Consider the following 20,822-nt stretch of genomic DNA (forward strand, 5'->3'; position numbering starts at 1 on the left):
ATCTTCAAATGGCATTTACTCTCCTCGAAGATCCTCCACTCAAAAGTCAATGGAAAGAGATGCTAGACAGGGGGATATCTACGCATATTCAAGACAGCCGGAAAGATGATTTCGCCACCAAATCGTCACTCAAATACATTAACCCTGATTCCGTTACCTTGAAAGAACCTCACCATGTCTACTCCACAGTGCGAAATAACAAACACGATGTCCAACGAGCCGAATGCAAGACAAGACTCCTCACGGGCACATATACCTTACAAGCAAATAAAGCAGCCTTCAACCAATACAACGTCAACCTGGAATGCAGACTATGTCATACAGGGCCAGAGGACCGACAACACTTCATTGCCGTTTGTACAGCATACAATAGAATAAGGGAACATGCTTATCTTCGACTACAAAGTATTCCAGCAATCCAGCAATATACAGTACTGACTTCAAATCCTACAAAATTCACTCATCTGATACTAGATTGCACACACCCAGAGATCAGCGATATCCATGTCTTTAACAAAGATGAGATCAACAAAATCGAACTTCACAGTAGAGAATACTTGCAAGAAATCCATCTACGACGAGTTAAGCTTCTTGCAGAACTAGATACAGAGGAGAATGGCAGACCCTCCAACTAATGATATTTTTTATATAAACTTTATTATGTTTTGTGGAAGAGAATAGAACTCTTTAGTTTTTAATCCCTGTGTACATACGCCCTGACTGTGTACATATATGTACAGATTTTATTGCTGATCCGATATTCTAAGCTTCTAGGAAGTACCGGTGCCCCGACAAGACAGTGAGGAAGGAAAACATACCCATTGGGTGATAATTGTGTAGGTAACACCGCCATACAGTCTTTCTTCTCTAATAAAGCTTTGAGTATCTTTTTCTGTTTGGGTTTCAGACGATCAATCTCAAATAACTTCAGAACTTTCGCATAATTCTCATCAATGTCCGACATATTTGCTACAACTCCGAGCGCCCTTTTGAAAGAGGGTCTCTGATTTGTCAAAATTTAATGAGTATTTATAAATATAAAGGTCACCTGAACGTGACGCTGACCGCGGCACACTCAGATGTTCAGGCGTAGTACGAAGTTAACGAAGCCATGTAACATATGACTTTAATCAGATTGTATATAAAAGTTCGCAGGTCATGCCTCTCCAATAAAATTTCATGCAGGTGCAAAGTAAATTGTTAGGTAAAACCATAGGTGCTTGAATTGATAGTCCTCTCCTCCTGGAAAGAAATTGTAACTTTGGAGCTTCACTTCAGTCCAGATTCAGCACAGAGCTTCACTTCAACCCAGATTCAGCACAGAGTTTCACTTCAGCCCAGATTCAGCACGAAGCTTCACTTCAGCCCAGATTCAGCATGGAGCTTCACTTCACTCCAGATTCAAAACGGAGCTTCATTTCAGCCTAGATTCAGCACAGAGCTTCACTTCAGCCCAGATTCAGCACAGAGCTTCACTTCAGCCCAGATTCAGCACAGAGCTTCATTTCAGTCCAGATTCAGCACGGAGCTTCACTTCAGTCAAGATTCAGCACGGAGCTTCACTTCAGCCCAGATTCAGCATGGAGCTTCACTTCAGTCCAGATTCAGCACGTACTGAAAGTTCAGTCACGCTTAAGTATGCTTTTTCATATTTACACAGCATTCTTTTTATAGAAAGGAGCCAATCAGGGGACTGAAATGTTGGTTGGCAAAATCCATCTTATGCATGTTGACATTTTATGTGTGCAGCTGTAAAAATACCCTAGTAGCAGAGCCGAAACCATTGCGTTCACAGACAATGGACAGAAAAGAGTAATCAAGCATACCCGCCTAAGCTTATTGTACAAGTTGATTGGCCAGTGGCATTATAATCTATGTACCGTGACAATTAAAACTCATGAAGATTTTATTTGGGATAGACACTAAACAGCAAATCATGTATTATATAACATTATTTCTATAGTTGTTCTTTAAAAAAATTATTTGCAAGTACCGGTACATGTATTAAAGGAACAATATCAGGTAGGTTATACATAACACTGGTTTAAATGTGATTTAATAAATGTATGACATATAAATAACATTAGCAACTCTCCATGTGTAATCATAAAAACATACATTTAAAACATCTCATGAAATGCAAGGGATCTGCAGTATATATTCTAAAGGGATACAATAGAATTTAGGTCCTTGTAAATCTCATGTAAAATATAAATACATAAAAAGATGTAAACATAAATATTTATATACTAACTTGTGAATAACACAACTATAAAAAATTAAAAGTATACATGATAGCACCTTTATGAGCTGGCTTTGTCAAATCATGGTAGCACTCATGAGGTAGCAACGTCTTGTTCTTGGCTGAAGTCGCTTTTGGTCTAGTTTTGTCATGGACACGCTTGTCCTTACATAGACATCATGGGTTATTTGGGGGTAAGGATTCTTATATATATCGTAGATTCCATACACTCGAATAATATTTTATATAACAGATATGGGAGAATGTTACTAGTGTCACTCTCACATGCTAGCACAATATGTGTGGTCATATCTAGTTCCTAACCAGTCGTCGCCACATTTGGTCATTATGAGCTAACTCGTATGTACATCCGGTTCCTTGCTGAAATCAACAACACTATATTTCTTTTAAAATTCTTGTACATTTGAGCTAGCAATATCGGGTTCAAGGCTAGAGTTGGCAACATCTATTGTTTAACTTTACTACACTTGGCAACATTGGGCTCTCGCCTAAGATTTACCATCATCTTTCTGACATTCTGATAGTTGGGAGGTAGCAACATGAGATTCTTGACTAGAGTCAGCCACTTCTGTTGTCTGAGAATCTGACACTAAAGTGAACTTGCACCAGCACCTGGTTCCTCGCTTGATTCAACAACAGTTTGGTCCTGACCCTCACTGACCATTGACTTCAACTGGTCAAGGTCCCCTGTGTCTGGTGGTGGACCTGGAGACTCCGGTTGGTCCCCCTTATCAATGTCGGCCAATGTGATGACTCCATCAGTATGAGTTAACAAGTACAGGGCTTTTCCAGCATTTAACAGCCGATCTCGGTACTCCAAATGCTGAAATAGTTAAGAACAAAATACAGATCAATGTCACATGTACAGTTAAAAATACATATTAGTATCACAGGCTTGTTCATATTAGTATCACATTCTGGTCAGTCCTTATAATTTTTTCTTAAAAGACACATAAACACTTCTGCACTTTTTATGATTAATTATTAATTAATCACATTAAATGAAGACAATAAAAGTAGTTCTCAAATTTGACATCATCACTTTTGGTGTTGAGTTGTTTTAATTTTTAGATTTTTTCAGATCCAATCTCTCAGCTTACTGTTAAGGTATTTAACACAATAAACAAGAGAGAACACAAGCGAACCCTGGTTTTACTGATCGTAACTACATCACGACTACATTCCTACCTGTAAAATGTTCACTTAATTATGGTCTATTTTGTGCGAACCATGGTACAGTAACAATGACAGAACACATGATGAAATAATGTCTTTATAAAAACACTTAGAATTTTACTTTTTGAAATCTACAAAATAATGTCTCCAGCCAACACTCTAGTTAAACCACAAAAATTGGAACTCATGAAAAAATAAAGACCTCTACAGTAATGTGAAGTTATAAATCTCACAAAATTAAAGTCACTGACAGAATAATGTTTATAACGTTACATACTCTGAAGAGGTTTTCTGGAACACCAGTAAATCCGTTCATTGCTCCATAGCATGCGGCCGCTATCACGCCTGTGCTGTCACTATCCCCGCTGTGAAACATGGACCTGTCAACACAGGGAACAATTTCTTATTTAAATACTTTTATGCTTCTCCTAAGAAAAATAAGCAAGCTAAAAGAAATGGAAGTTTTTCTTTATTATGATTCAGCAAGTCAGTTTGAATATATTTTTCAAATACAATATGTACCTATACAGTTGGTGAAATACTGCGAATCCATTGACATCATCAGCCGGGTCCATCAGTCTCTAGACGTTTCAACCCTTGTCCCGGAACGTCCTCGTGATGGTGGGTCGACAGTGGCGATCAACTCACTGCCCGTCAATGGATGGCTTCCAGTCTTTCTCCTCCCGTCTGTTCCACAACCAGCATGATGCGCGCTCGGCAGCCTCTGCTAGCCTGCGCACCGCCGTCTTGCGTGTCTTTCCAACTAATCCCACAGCCTGCAATGTCTTCCAGGCTGAGCGTGCCGGGAACCCTCTGCATCCGACCTCCACAGGAAACAGCCAAGTACGCCACCCTCGGTCCCTACATTGTTCCATGAGCTCCGTATACTTGGCTCTCTTCCTCTCATTGGCCTGGTCGCACCACTCCTCACAGGGCACAGTCAGCTGGATGACTATAATCTGCCTGGATTCGCAGACCATATCACCACATCCGGACGTAGCGTTGTCTGTACGACGTCCGGATACACCAATTTCTTCCCCAGGTCAACTCTCATCTCCCATGTCTCTGCCCCTTCCAGAATGCCAGTGTTGCCTGATGTTGCTTTCGTCTCCTTCTCCCCTGCTTTTACAAACCGGATGAAGGATGGTTTGTGCTTACGAGGTGGTCTCTTCTTCTTCCTTTCCACCTCGAGAACATCTGCCAATTCCCGAAGCACCTGGTCATGTCTCCACCGGTATCGTCCCTGTGTTAGCGCTGTCTTGCATGCCGAAAGGATATGGCCCATGGTCCCACGTTCTTGACATAGCTGACACTTTGGCTCTTCGACTAGTCCCCACAGATGAAGGTTCGCTGGCGATGGTAAAGTGTTATATACTGACCGCAACAGGAACTGGATCCTCAATGGTTCATAGCGCCACAGGTCTGTCCATGTAAGTTTTCGCTCCGGCAGCTTCCATTTCGTCCATGCTCCTTGAGAGCCCATTTCCACTGCCCTTGCTTTCCTGGTCCCTTCTTCTTCTCTGCGGATTTCTCCCTGTACCAGAGATCTTTTCTCCTTATCATCTGATCCTTCCCACGTCTGAAAATGGGTTGTCCCCAACCCTTGCCGGCCTGAGCAGGTTGCTCCGACGATGTCCCGGTGCTTGAGAGCGCCCTCGGCCTGCTCCACAGACTGGCTTGCAGACCATTTCCTTCCTGTCCTAGTCTGGATTCCTGCATTTCTTATCTTCACGTCCTTTGAATCTCGCAGCGTCATCACTAGTCTGGCCTTTGTTACCTTGAACTCCTCCACCAACGATGACAGTGGGAGTTGCAGTGATGATGTCCGGCTGTAGAGCCCAATGCTGGAGAAACTGGGCGGGACTCCAAGCCACCTCCGCAGGTAGCTGCTGATGGATCTTTCCAGTCCTTCCACTGTTGTCAAAGGGACCTCATATAGCATCAGGGGCCACATGAGTCTCGGCAGCAGTCCATGTTGGAAGATCCATGCCTTGAACTTTCCTGGCAGGCCTGACTTGTCAATCTTCCTCATCCACTCAATTGCCTGCTTCTGCATGCTGCTGATGTTGCTGGTATCTTTCAGTGATGCATCAAACCACTTTCCTAGGCACTTGATTGGGTTGTCCGCAATTGATGGGATCTCTTCTCCTTGTACTTTCAGCTTGAACTGTTGTGTCAGTCGTCCCTTCCTCATTATCATGCACCTTGATTTTCTTGCCTTGAATTTCATCCTCGCCCATGAGACTACCTCCTCCAATGCAGACAGAACCCATCTTGCTTGGACATGTGTGGTGGTAGTCACAGTCAGGTCATCCATAAAACCTCGATTCGATGGTTGGTAGATTCCTGATTCTGTCCTGGGCCCCCTGGTTTCCCGTCCTGCTGCCTTGATGATAAGATTCATCCCCATGACAAATAGAATGACTGATATGGTACATCCTGTCACTATTCCTTTCTCCATGTTTTGCCAGGATGTTGTATCCTCCCCGACAGTAAAGCGCACCTGGATTCCACTGAAGTAGCTTCGTACTATTCCCTGTATATGCTCCGGGATAAAGTAATGTTGTAGGGCTACTTCAATCAGCTCATGTGGTATTGATCCGTATGCGTTTGCCAGGTCTAGCCACACTACTGTCAGATTCCCTCGGCTGGACTTGGCCTCTCTGATTAGTTGGCTGAGCACACTGGTATGCTCCACACAACCTGAAAAGCCTGGGATACCTCCTTTCTGTACTGATGTGTCAATGTATCCATTGGTCATCATGTATGATGTCATCCTTCTTGCCAATACTGCAAAGAAAATCTTGCCTTCAACACTCAGCAAGGAAATTGTCCTGAACTGCCCGATGTGTTTTGAGTCCTTCTCCTTTGGAACAAAACATCCCTCTGCCTTCTGCCAACATGGTGGTATCTTCCCCTTCTTCCACACTTTCCTCAGTAACTGCCATAGTCTCCTCAAAAGCCGTGGGCACTTCTTATACACTTTATAAGGAATTCCACTTGGGCCTGGAGCTGAACCAGTTCTTGCCTTCTTAACAACATCTTGGATCTCCTTCCAAGTTGGTTCCTTGGTGTCAAGCGGAAACTCTGGCGGCTCCTCTGCTTCTATCCGTGGACAGTTCCCAAGTGGAATGCCCCTATCTTCATCTCCGTGCGTTTCCCTCAGGTGTTGCTCAATATCTGCTGTTGAACTATCCAAACGGCCTGATCTTTCCCCTCCCAGCAGAGTCTTTGTAAAAGAATAAGGGTCCTTGATAAAGGACTCCCTCTTCCTTGCTCTATCCTTCCTTGCCTTCTTAACCTGCTCTGCTTTCCTGAGTCTTGCCAAGTTCTCCCTGATGTCGTCCCGCAGCTGATGTAATCCTATCCTCTCTATATCACTTGCCCTCCTGTACTGTCGTGTGACTGCTTTCAGTTCTCGCCTGAGTCGTTGGATGTTATCCTGTCTTCTATTCGGGATAATTACGTTCTTAGGATTTCTCTGCTTTCCTCCTAATCCAAATCGTTCCTTGCAGAATGTGTAGATGAAAGTTCCCATTGCCTCAACCTTCCTTTCTACGCTTCCCATTAGAGCCGACTCTAGGATGGTATGTAAGTCAGCATCTAAACTTCTCCAAGCTTCATTGTTGTTCATCTTTGGCCACTCTATCCTCAACCTTCGTGCTGGCTGTGTTGGATGTGCTTGAACACCCTGGTCGTGGTTTGTATCACTCAAGTCTGAATGGCTGACCTGTGACGAAACCGAAGCAGAGAGGTCCACAACACTATGGGGTGCCTCCTGGCTGGGGTCCTCCTGCGTCTCACCAGAAATTACTTCTGAGCGCTGCGTCTGTAACTCCACAAGTCTGCACTTCACCCTTGCTTGATGAATCCTCAATCCCCGGATGTTCTTACACACCTTTCCGCACTGGCACTTTACTTCTGCTGATGCTCCTGTCAGCGTTGTTTGTACCAAACGAGTTTGCGTCCGTGTCGTTTCCGTTATATCTGTCCGTATAAGCCTTTCATCCTCCCCCCTCTCGGAAGGCTTTGGGGTGTGTTTCTTCTTGTTGTGTTGTAGCTGGGTTAATGGTGTCCTCTCGCAAGGACTGTACCTTTTCTCATATTTTTTTCCATTTATGTTTCATTTAACCAAAATAAATTGCATATCACCTGTGTTTTTTTCTAAATATTTGACTGACTTACCTGCTACATAACTCTGCCCAGTCATTCCCACAGCCAAGGAGAGCATCATACCTAAACAAGAAACAAGGTTACATGAAGAAATATTTCTTAATATAATGGTTTCTTAAATATATATAAAGAGATATTGATGGTGGATCACAAGTAACTTATGATGACCTGAGTGGCTACAATCATAGGTCTACTTCATTTATAATATGTAATCCCATATAATATAATTTAAAACGTCGTTTCCAAGACACAAATTTCCGAAACAAGTCACATTATCTGGTTAAGGGAGGCGTGTATACTTCTGGTAGGAAGGTAAATCAGACAGAAAAAATTTCCTCCAAAACAATGTATTTCCATTATGTTCTTAATCTGAAATAGGCAGCATAAAAAGAAATTGACAAATTGACAGAAGACGAACATTGGATCATGATTACTGGAGTGCTGAGTGCTAGTACTTACGACAGAAGACGAACACTGGAATATGATTACTGGAGAGCTGAGAGCTAGTACTTACGACAGAAGACAAACACTAGACCATGATTACTGGAGAGCTGAGTGCTAGTACTTACGACAGAAGACGATCACTAGATCATGATTACTGGAGAGCTGAGTGCTAGTACTTACGACAGAAGACGAACACTGGAATATGATTACTGGAGAGCTGAGCGCTAGTACTTACGACAGAAGACAAACACTAGACCATGATTACTGGAGAGCTGAGTGCTAGGACAACAAACACTGGACCATGAGTACTGGAGAGCTGAGTGCTAGTACTTACGACAGCAGACAAATTACGACAGAAGACAAACACTAGACCATGATTACTGGAGAGCTGAGTGCTAGTACTTACGACAGATGACAAACACTGGACCATGAGTACTGGAGAGCTGAGTGCTAGTACTTACGACAGCAGACAAACACTAGACCATGATTACTGGAGAGCTGAGGGCTAGTACTTACGACAGAAGACGATCACTAGATCATGATTACTGGAGAGCTGAGTGCTAGTACATGTACTTACCACAGATGACAAACACTGGACCATGATTACTGGAGAGCTGAGTGCTAGTACTTACGACAGAAGACGATCACTGGATCATGATTACTGGAGAGCTGAGTGCTAGTACTTACGCAATCATTGGAGCATCATGTCCACTTGCTCCACCCCATCCATCAAAACTGACAGACTTGACAAAATCGTCCCTTTCTGCCACGCCATAGACATTCGGGAAGGTAGGCTCAGAAGTGCCGTCTAATATTCCACGCAACTGCAAATATTTTGTCCAGGCATCTCTGAAATAGCCATTGTTCCTACAAGGAAAAAAAATAACATACAGTTAGACAAATGACACAGAGTTCAGTCCTCCTGAAAAATATTTTGCACATGTGTAAACCAAAAGCAGTGATTTTTTGATTTTTTAAGGTGCTGTATATTTTGGTTTTTGGGGCTTTGTCCATCTTTATATAATCTTTTCTCTACTTATGATGGAGGTTTTGATAATTCAAATAATAATAATATTCTCAAATAAATTGTTGCATTATTCTTGTAACTTTGGTATATAGCATGCATTTTTGACTCTTGTATTCACTCATTAAGTAGAAATATTGGTGAAACAAAGGTTTGTGTTTCCTCCCTCATGTAAACGAGATTGCCTTGTATACAGAACCATACATTGTACGGATGTTTTCCTCCACACAGTGCCCAGACTTCATGAGGTACTCCTGACACACATGGAGTTCACTCAGCATGGCTGCTCCCCAACTTTTCACAGGTTTTCCTAGAATTCAGAAATATTTGTCATTCCTATAGATCAGATTCTTTCAGAAAATGAACCACTACGACTGACTCTATACAAAATCTATGCCTTTCAACCATCTGTTCATAGATTGAGGGCTGATAAATTAATGGTTTGGCTTTGTTTTAAGTCCTATGAACAGCTATGGTCATTTAAGGACATGCCAGATTTTGGTGGTGGAGGAAAGCCGGAGTTCCCCGAGAAAAAACCACCGACCTACAGCTGGTACCTAGCGACTTCCCCACATGGGTCTCGAACCCGTGACCCAGTGGTGGAGGGCTAGTGGTAGCAGAATATCGGATGCATTAACTACTTGGCGACTGCAGCCTCGTCTTAAGGTTCTTAAATATCTATCATAAAAATGTACTTTGTAATATGAAAAAAAATCATCCTCCTTTTCAACTTCTGCAATGATTGTAAAAACAGCACAATTGGTAAATATTTTAGAGCACAAAATGTGATACTTAGTATTTTTACTGTGAAAGATGAAGATGGTTATTTTAATAGGGACAGGTAAATACTTTATTTTGTAAAGGTATTGCATCAATTATACCTATATGCTATATATTATTACATTATTTTCATAGGACACCACAGTTAGTACCATGCCATAATAGCTGAAAGGGTTAAAGGCATAATGCAGGAGAGTTTACTGCACCTCAAATCCTGGCAATTATTTTGGCATTGTAACTCTGCAAAATACAACACTATTCTAACCATAAACGTCCTGAACATTTAAATCAAAATGTGTCAACTTTGGAGGATAAGTTTAATTGGTTGGCAAGCATGGTGTCGGTACCTTGTATAGCGTAGGAGACAAACAGGGCCGCAGCAAAGGAGCCAAGGAAACCGGTGGGATGATGGTGGGTCATACGGCCACTCTCCACACCGACAGCTACCAAATCATCAATGTCCTCAGGTCTGGAAAAATACCCAAGCTTTTTACAATTCTTTGGTTTTATAAATGTATTTGATGTTGATTTGTTTATTTTGACAAACATTTAAACTAGATATATGTGGAGTCTATTCCCCACGAATATGATCAATCAGGAAAAGACCATCAGTTTTTAGGGATATTCTGATAATCCTATCAGTATAAAAATACCTGATGTCTCACCATTGTAGAATGCACGAATCAGCAATGAAATGTGATAGAAAGTAGGATATAAAACTGAGAAAATGTTTTCATAAACAAGATCTTAACCATGTAGGACAGAAATTGAATTTATTTAAAACTGTAAGTTTATACATTATATTACCTTGGAAATCTTAGACCAATACACATGGCCCTCATAGCAGCTCCACAGCCTCCACCCCTGGAATAAAAAGGTTTCTTTTTTTAATAAATTAACTAAATCATAAAGACTACTGTATCTGATATAATAAGTGTCCCATCCCTTGTAAAAGCCTTCTGTCCTTTCTTCACTCTCAGCATGCATCACTTCAATGATAAACGGTACTTAAAAAGGTGTCTATTATTGCTATTGTTTGTGACATTAGGCAGGTACTGCAATCAGTCAAAAAATTTCTCAGACTCCTAAGCACAGAAGACGCTTATGAGGTCAATATTCAGATCATTTTCCTATGATGATGTTGGCTTTTTGTCTGATATCTCTTTCAATATTAAATTAGGCACGGTAGTCTAGTGGTAGGACGCTACGCTCGTGACCGAAGGGAGGCACGGAAGTCTAGTGGTAGGACACCAGGCTCGTGACCGAAGGGTTGCAGGTTCGAGTCACGGCACCGCTCTGTGTTGTATCTTTGAGCAAGATACTTCACTCCGCTTGTTCCAGTCTACTCAGCTGTAAATAAGTACAAGGTTGGGCAGTGCTAGAATTGTCAAATGCTAGCTGTGAGCACCGAAATAGCAGCTACGGCTGTATGCTCCCCAGGGAGTTGAGAAAGATATTGGCTGGTTGCAAAGGCCCTATAACCATGGATAATAATTTGTGAACCGCTTTGAGACGACCTTCGAACTAGGTTGTAATAAAGCGGTATATAAGAACCCTGAATTTTTAATTATTATAATTATTAGACCTGAAAATAGCCCAATCTCTTTTAAGCTCCTCCTACCCTTCCTCTGATCTGGCACTGCACCTCTTCACCACAGTTTACAAACTTTCTTGAAGAAAGTGTCTAGCAATTACTTTTTTTAGATTTCTAGGCATCCCGGTTTGATACCAAATTATATGTTGCGGTATCTGTTATGTAGCATTCAAGTGAGGTGGCACTATAAAAGATGCTGTTGGAAGCACTGTCCCACTACAAACAGAACACAATACATCTCCAGCACAAATGCAGGCATACACACATAGGGAGATATTAGTCAGGTGTCATGAACTAGTAGTTAGCACCTGATAAGGCAGCTCCTACGATTTCCTCAAAAATTGTATATCCTTATTGTATTAATTGTATTTCTATGTACTGTAAAGAGCTTTAGAGTGGCTTATGTTAGCTAGATAGGGTGATATATCAAATATTGTATATTATTATTATACTATCTTTTATAATGACAACAGATGTTTTCCTTTGTTTAAAGAGGAAATAAAAAAACATACTTAGGAGTCAAAGTTCCTCCATAGTTTTAGGAAAGTTTTGCAAATTTCTTATTTCATGAAATATTGCAAAATTGTCGAAATGAAAAACAGCCTACCTTGGATTAAAAGGTATCTGATAGGATGATGACAGCAATCTTGTTGAATTCACACATGTCATGCCTGCAAACATAAGTAGAGGAAATTAAAGATAACAATGTTAAACATATTTTAAGGATATATGTTACCTTGCATTTTACCATATAGCAGGTAATTTTAGGGGAAAGCATTTGGATTATTTAGCGGACGATTGTGAAGACCTTTAAAAATTTAAGAGCTGTAATTTAATTTAGTAGTGAAACAAGATGCCCAGAGGAACTGTATCGTTCACCTGAATATTTAAGCAATCATAGCAAAATATTCTCATTAAATATTATATTGCACTACAAATATTTCCCTCCCAAACTTTGTCATCTCCATCTGTTGAAACTACCAGCCAAATATTATTTTAAGATTCTATGCTTTTTGATTCTTCTTCAGAAGTTGCTTGACATATTTTTCCTTGTGACCTTGAAAGCAGGTCAATGTCATTTTCCTTCTCAAATTGGTAAGCTCTATTCCAAAAAGTTACCGACCAAATCTTACGAATCCATTCCTTTTAGTTCTTAAGAATAAATCCTTTAAAATGTTGTTACCTCTGTGACCTCTAAAGTAGGTTGAGATCATTGTCATTCACAAATTTTGGTGAGCTCTATCCCAGGAAGTCACCAGCCAAATATTATAATTTTATGCCTTTTCGATTATTCTTCAGAAGTCATTTGATGACATATTTGACCCCTGTGACCTTGAAAGAAAGTCAAGGTCATTTTCTTTCTCAAACTTTGTTGGGTTCTTCCCTAGGAAGCTACCAGCCTTAGGTTTTATGCCTGTTAGTCCTTCAGAAGTAGTCATTTTAAGCATTAGACGTATCTGACTCCCGTAACCTTGAAAGTAAGTCAAGGTCATTTTCATTCTCAAACTTTGTTGGGCTCTTCCCTAGGAAGCTACCAGCCAAATATTTAGCTTCTATACCTTTCAGTTCTTCAGGAGAAGTTGTTTGAAGTGTTTGACACATTTGACCCCTGTGACCTTGAAAATAAGTCAAGGTATTTTCGTTCTCAAACTTTGTTTGGCTAAATCCAAGAAAGCCATCAATCAAATATGAAGATTCTATAGCTTTCAGTTCTTCAGAAGAAGTCCCTTGAAGTTTTTGACACATTGACCCCTGTGACTTGAAAGTAGGTCAAGGTCATTTTCATTCTCAAACTTTGTTCTGTTCCATCCCAGGAAGCCATCAGCCAAATATGAAGATTCTATACCTTTTAGTTTTTCAGAAGATGTCGTTTTAAGTTTTTGACATATTTGACCCCTGTGACCTTGAAAGTCGGTCAAGGTCATTTTCGTTCTCAAACTCTGTCGGGCTCCTACCAACAAAGCTTTTAGCCAAATATCATGACTCTAGGCCTGTCTGTTCTTCAGAAGAAGTAGTTTAAAGGAAAAGTTGACAGACGACGGATACTGCACCATGACATAAGCTCACTTGCCCTTCGGGCAGGTGAGCTAAAAACTGTAAAAAATATTCATCTAAAATTTACTTTTGTTTTGAACTTGCTATTGAACTACCAGTTTCGACAGTGATCTGGATTAAGAAATTTCTGGTTTAGACAGTTTCAAAATATATCCTATCCTTAAACTGACCCTGATTGTCATATCTATCAATGAGATGGACGCCTGTACATGACCATATAAATATCATATAATCTTTATTTATTTTACAACGACTATAAACAAGTTATTACAACTTCTATTAATCACTCTTATTGGCCCGGATTCTAGAGCGCAGGAGTCTTAATGTGGCAGGAAACCAGAGTGCCTGGAGAAAACCCCCATTGTCAGGCAGGTGACCCTATACCTTTTCATATCCGATCGGGGAATCAAACCCTACCCACGTTGGTGAAAGCCCAGTGCGTTATCCACTGCGCCAACTGACCATCCGACCACCACAACACTACATACCTGGTGCACGCCCGTTCATGTCATTCATACAAGAGATATATTTCCGTGCCAGCAGCTCAAACAGACGTGTCTTGTCATTGTCAGGACTCTCACAGCCCCACTCAGCCAATGCTGAAAAATGAAGACAGTTAGCTTATTAAAGTAACAGATTTGTAGATGCCACAAAATTCACTGTCTGCATTAGCTAAGTGATCCAACAGCTAGTAAGTTAGTCTGCTTAATCATCGCTCCCCTCTCAAAGACAGAAGCACAGATCAACAAGCAGTACTCTGTAGCAGGGATTATATATGGTTTTATATTGTTTAACTTCCTATTAATAGGAGTGTGTTGTGTAAGCGTGCATGTGTGTATGTGTGCCGGAGGCAGGGCATGTTGGTGTATTTGCCTCCTTGTGATAGCGTAGATCTAATGCCAACTTCATAGTGCTATCTCACTGAAATACCATGCTGAAGGCACCCAGCACAGAATTCCGCCAGTTGCAGGGAGAGGGGATGGAGATATATATTGATAGCGGGGTATTGAAAGAAGTTAATCACATACAAAGGATTTGCTGATCATGAGTGTAAGAGAAATAAGAAACTTTTTACCTAGATATGTCAACAAACTTATTAATACAATGATATATAATTTACTTCTCTAAACCTGAGCAACAACTTAACAATTTCAACCTAATTTTTTGAGCTTAATGAATAAGGTCCTTCTCAGGAAGATAAATCCTCATATTCACCTCATAAGGTTAATAATTGTATATTTATCTCAATACAGCCTACTTACCCTCGGCTGTTGCCAGGTGCATAACGGTGTCATCGCTAACGTTCCATTTTGGTACTGGAAAAAAACACCTATTCAAATTACTACAGCAAAGGATTCAAAGTAACAGAAAAAGGCGATTTAAAAAAAACAACCTGATATGAAAAAGTTTTGAAAAGCTGTTCCTTAAAACATTTCTGATATCAGAACAGAAGCTGGTTTCTGACCAATACCCAGAATAATAGGGTTGTTTAATACTTTTAATTCATCATTAACCAATTTATGTGAATGAGATTCTATGTAAAAGAAATACCTTGATCTTAATTGCCAAAGATTTAAGCCAATGATATTGTGACAAAACTGCAGTGGTATCTTTTTAATTCAAACACTTTTGTTTCTGAAATAAATTTAGAAATAATGATTCTTTTCTCAGGAAAACGGGAATCGCCTCTGGGAAGGTATTTCAGTTAAGAAATATCAGTGCCTGGAAAACAAGATTATCAAAGTCGAGATTATAACTATGTTCCATCATGTGACATTGACAGTTGAAAGACTTACATGCCACAACAATCTTCTTTAGGCCACCGAGTTGTTCTAGTTCTTTATGAATGGTTTTGCCACTGTTACAAAACTCCCATCGTCCATGATAATAGCCTAGGGCATCTCCTACTCCACTGAGAACCATACTCGCCTGGAATCGTTGGCTCATAGGAACTTCTTGACTAGCATCCATTGTCACTGCAATGATAAGCATTAATATACAAACGGTCACGTATAATACTTGATCACCATAGAAACGTAACACGTTAATATGATACTGGGTATCACTTGTAAAGCTTGCACCATGTATCACTACTGAGAAAGAAACAATCCTATTTGTTCAGTTATTCGGTCAGTAAGTAATGATTTAAAACATGTATCACTCTATCCGGTCAGTAGTACTAACGCATTGTGATGTCACCCAAAACATTTGTCTGTCCATCTGTCCATCTGTCCCTAATCATGTATCACTTTATACCTCTATTACATCATGTATCACTGTATCAGTAGTACTAACCCAAGGTAATGTCACCCACAAGTGTGTCTGTTCATCTACCTATCTACCCCATTCATTTATCCTTCTAGTACATATGTAAATGTACCTGTATCTATTTATCCATCAAAAAGTTTAAGGTTTTATACCCTATTTACTAAAATATTTTCTTATGAAGTACATCACAACCCATGCTCAGCTGTTGACTCACTGACACAATGGATGGTGTTCGAATTCCCTAAGGGTGGGTCCTTGTCCATAATTCTTACTTATTTACAAACATGTTTATATTTCTTCACTAACCTAATGGCTGATGTTCCCTTTGGGACACTTCTTGGTCTACTCACTAGTTTTTCTTATTTTTGAACTTGTGAATAATTTTTCATTGACAGTTGCTAGAGAGATGTACCAATTAAGGACTATTCCTGGTCAACTATTTCTGATTAACTATAAAATAACTACACATACAACATGTACGAAAGTAAAGGTTGGTTTCAACAATCTCATTCCGAATTATTAACATATTCTCACAGACAGCCATAATGGTCACCATGGCTGGTATTTCTCATATGTCAGTTCTTGGTCCACTAGCGTTGTTTCTTATCAAAAACTTGTTGATATTTTCTAGAGAACTGTTGATTTATGGAACAATCTTCCGTCCAATATATGTTGTGAACTAAAGCACCGTTACACAATTCAAATATAAATTAGATGATTACTGGCAAAACCAAGTGCAGCAATACAGTTTTGAAGAAAAATAATTAAATCTAAATGTCGCAACATTTAAACGTGTTTTTATTTTATTATTTTTTATTTTATTATTTTTTATTTCAGAGCTGACAGTCAAAAGATTGTAAAATCTAAATTATGTCAGAATAAAATCTATGTTTCTATGTATCAATAAGATCTCACTTTTTATTTGTCTTAGTACAGCAATGTGTTTAGATGTCTCCTGTAGTATATGTAATGTCCAACCCCTTTATAATGCCAAACTGCCACTAGACCAGAGGCAGCAATTTAACAAGGTATTACTACGATACACACTGAACTAAGTAGATTATGTCTGTAATGTCTAGGATCCAGGAAAGAAATCACAATTGAATTGAACAATATTCACCACACCATATAAAAGTATATGTACTATAATTTCCTGTTTAATATTTCACATCAACATGAAAAAAAATAAGGTATACACAGTGTTATTATTTTTTTCTTCCTGGTTTTCATATGAATACAAGATGTATGCAAATAAAAAACAAAAACAATATTTAACAATTTTATGTGTGAGCCCTCTACTTAAGTGGGGTTTGAAAGGTCTTTGGGTAACCCTATCCATATTTCCTGTATCAACTGACTTTCAAAATTCTGTTTTCCCTTTCTTCAGGACTCGCACAACTAAATCAGCCGATCAGCAAGTGTTTCATACAATTGTAATCCCTACCTAAAATTTGTTTCGGATTAATACAGTACCTCAGAGTAATTTAAATAGTTAGTTGTTGACATATGTTCCATTGAATGAAATCTACAGATATTTAACTTTACAAAAAAGTAAAGCGTTCTTATATGCCACTAAACCCGCCAAAAAATGACTTTTGAAGCCTTTGTCAGGTATGTATCTGTGAATCTAGATCTAGACAGTTGTCACTAGTGTTGAACTTCAAATATTAATGCTATTAGCTCAAAAGCTTGGTAATAACATATAGTTAATGATTTAGTTGTGCGAGTCCTTCAGGTACACCCAGTATTTAGTTGATTAAATACATCCTCCGGTTCTACATTTAGTGTAATTTATCCAACACTCATATAAAGATTGGAAATGATTTGACAATGAATGACCTTGATAAACACAGTCTTCAGCTATGGATATCTAAATTCTACTTTGTTCTTTCTTCCTAAAAGGTATTAATATTTGCACGATACTAGAATTCATGAACGGGTAAAATTCTCAAAACTTGAAAAATTAAGGATCCCCAAACCACTGCCATTGAACAACATTAAAAAATGTTTTTATGAAGAAAGTAAAGATGACATTTTTTGAGTGTAAAAGTTTGATGTAGCCAGACTAAGATTCCAACCCTGAACCTCACATTGTTAAACGATCGCTCTAACCAACTTTAAGTAACCTGGTCAACAGAAGCGACCTGGCTCAATTGCACTGCAGTTATATCCAAAACGAAATTAATATACAGTCAAACTTCTATAAATAGAAATTCAAATATTCAAATTTCTCGATGTTTCAAACTTTCCGTAAAGTCCAGATTTGTTCCGTTATATAATACTACTGATATTCCATTTATGAATGGAACTTTTATTACAACTAATAATTTGAAGTAAAACAACTACATGTATCTGTACGAGAACATTGGGATATCCCTGGGGCATTTTAACGTCTAAACATGCAAACTACCGTGTAGAAATACATAAAACATATTTTTCTAATTACATTAAATCCCATATACATTAAATCCCATATTTATATGTTTCAAATTGTACATCTTGCGTTGTATTCTGCCACTTAACAATTACAGTCGGTCTTATGCAGTATATACAGGATCTCCTAGAAGTTCAACATTCTGAAGTCGAAATCTCTGTGTTTCAAATTTTCCCCAATGGTCCCGTAAAGTTGGAAACAATGAAGTTTGACTGTATACTAAATACCACAATGGATTTCTTGTATTTTACCAGCAGTGGGACAGGGATCTTTAAATCCCGTCACCTCACAAAACATGACACCGCTAAAATAAACAGTCAATGAAAGAACAACGACAATGTTTCACCATCAAAAAAGTCTTCTCTTTCTTGATCTGTTTGTGAATGGCATGGACAGCAAACTTCCGAAAACCTCAAAAGAAGATTACTTGGTGCAAGAGTCATATGTTTCCTTGGAAGGTCATACAATCCCTTGAGATGATTTGTGCAACACACACTGAAAGAGGAGAAGTAAGTTACATAAAGAGAACATTCCTTCATAACAACAACAAAACATCTGGAAGGACAGAAAGAGTTTCAAGAAAAGTATTACACCAGAAGTTTATGAAAAAGGTACTTTCTAAGTAACGTTCATAACATGATAGTAATACTTAAGGAAATAATGAATACAGTTAATCCAGAATTGAAATTGAAATTAAGTTGAACCAGGTATACAGGTTTTCAGTGATTGGACTATATATATATATATTGTGTAATAGCAAGAGGAAAAGTGATAAAGATAGTGCCGTCGCCGGGGATTGAACCCGCTACCCTTGGCTCTCTAGCCCGATGCTCTACCGCTGAGCTAAAGGGAAATTCCCTACAGCTTGTAAGCCTAAGGCAACTTAATTAATCCACATCTTTTACATATGTATCTACCTTAAATGATAAACTAGAGTTTAGGAAAACATTGATATAGGAATCACTTTTTTTCTCTCGTTTGTTAATACATGTACTCTATTCTCAACTCTGTTATGCTGTTAACTGTTTTAACAATAATATATTTCAAAACCAAAAATGAGAAACAGTTACATAATGTTACCCCATGTCACCTGTGAATGTCTGGGGCAGTTATGACCATGCAACCCTCCAACTAACATATATGCTTTGTCTAAGTATAATAATGGCAGTGACTAAAAGCTAAGTCTGTAATGTAAGGTCCAAGGTGCCATTGCAATTGGATCTACCTCATGCATGCAGTATACCAGGCTCTCCCATACCAAAATTTACTCACCAATAGCACATTTGAAGCTCACATGAGTTTCTCATGTGGAATTAGCACATGAGCATTATAACATGCAAATGAGATGAGGAATTCAAAATTTCACACGAGGAAAGATACTAAGAGTGTGTTAAGCTCACGCGAGGAAAAAAGCTCACATGAGGAAAAAAGATCATGGACACATTTGACCCCTGTGACCTTGAAAAAGTAAGTCAAGGTCGTTTTCATTCTCAAACTTTGTTCTGATCACCCCAATATTAAGTGATTTATTCTGTATTGTGCAGAATATCTATCTTTGTGTTATATTATATATATGTTAGGCATGCATTTATATATTTAAGATGATATACATGTTTAAGATAATTAGATGGTATCATACTTAATATCTATGTTAGGCATCTATTTATATTTATATACTTAAGATGATACATATGTTTAAGATAATTATATCGCTCGCCATAAATAGCCAACGTAACATATCTATTTTAGATGATTAATATGTATAAGATAATTAGATTATTTCCACGCGTGCCGTATAATATCTATAATATCTGTGTTAGACATGTATTTATATTTACATACTTAAGATGGTAAATTATACAAATAAACATTGATTTTTTTTAAATAGCCGACATTCTGATATATCGTTATATGTTTAGGGTAAGAACAATATTTTTGCTTCTCAACTGATGAATCCCGGGCAAAAATACTTATCATGTTATAATAGTCTGCAATAAAGCCATTTTGGTTTCTGTAGAGTAGATATGAAGGGCAGAAACTCAATTGGCATATCATTCAGCATATCTTTTACTTTCCAAAAATTGACTGACGATCTCTATCAAACTCAAAGTCATCAAAACAATTAATACTTTACAAAAACATCACCAGATCATTAAAAATAATAACAATGTAAAACAATATGCCAATTGAGTCTTGGGGTAAAGTGTTCCTAATTAGTTATATTTAATCAAAACTGGCAATAATTACGGACACTTTCACAAGATCAGACCAAACTGGATATTAGGTATTCAAAACAAGAGGCCCAGAGGGCCTGTATCGCTCACCTGGATACCTAAGCAATCATGACCCCAAGGCCAATCTTTGTAGCATATCTGTATTAGATTTTTCATGCCCAGCAATTTTATGTATGGTTATGGGGTGGGCATCTCAACTGTTTCCAACCTTTGACTCAGAAACTAGGTCCCTAGGGTTGTGGCCAGACCCCAGGATCAATTCTAATATCCTGACTGCATTTGTCTCTTTTTGCCCAGCATTTGTATATATAGTTTTGGGGTGGGGATCTCAACCGTTTCAAAGTTATGACCCAGGGGTTAAGTCTGCAAGGGTGGGG

At 38.9% G+C, this 20,822-nt stretch overlaps 1 protein-coding gene across 2 annotated transcripts in view; it reads right to left on the minus strand.

The window, feature by feature from the left end:
• Window positions 1-1,052: 1,052 nt before the first annotated feature.
• Window positions 1,053-20,822, minus strand: part of LOC110453922 (protein ADP-ribosylarginine hydrolase-like) — a 22,114-nt gene continuing 2,344 nt past the window's right edge. Inside the window, exons 2-13 of one of the 2 annotated variants that reach the window (XM_021503165.1) lie at window positions 18,558-18,706; window positions 15,306-15,485; window positions 14,772-14,825; window positions 13,998-14,108; window positions 12,062-12,125; window positions 10,668-10,724; window positions 10,208-10,329; window positions 9,285-9,390; window positions 8,744-8,923; window positions 7,625-7,675; window positions 3,717-3,819; window positions 1,053-3,086 (exon numbers count right to left, since the gene is read on the minus strand). In XM_021503165.1, coding sequence (XP_021358840.1) covers window positions 2,853-3,086; window positions 3,717-3,819; window positions 7,625-7,675; window positions 8,744-8,923; window positions 9,285-9,390; window positions 10,208-10,329; window positions 10,668-10,724; window positions 12,062-12,125; window positions 13,998-14,108; window positions 14,772-14,825; window positions 15,306-15,485; window positions 18,558-18,706 — 1,411 coding nt within the window. In that variant the 3' untranslated portion in view covers window positions 1,053-2,852. The remainder of the gene's footprint in view (window positions 3,087-3,716; window positions 3,820-7,624; window positions 7,676-8,743; window positions 8,924-9,284; window positions 9,391-10,207; window positions 10,330-10,667; window positions 10,725-12,061; window positions 12,126-13,997; window positions 14,109-14,771; window positions 14,826-15,305; window positions 15,486-18,557; window positions 18,707-20,822) is intronic. The other variant, XM_021503166.1, reaches the window with a different exon arrangement.

The sequence above is a fragment of the Mizuhopecten yessoensis genome, unplaced genomic scaffold (genome assembly GCF_002113885.1).
Source record: "Mizuhopecten yessoensis strain PY_sf001 unplaced genomic scaffold, ASM211388v2 scaffold7547, whole genome shotgun sequence".
Lineage (NCBI taxonomy): Eukaryota > Metazoa > Mollusca > Bivalvia > Pectinida > Pectinidae > Mizuhopecten > Mizuhopecten yessoensis.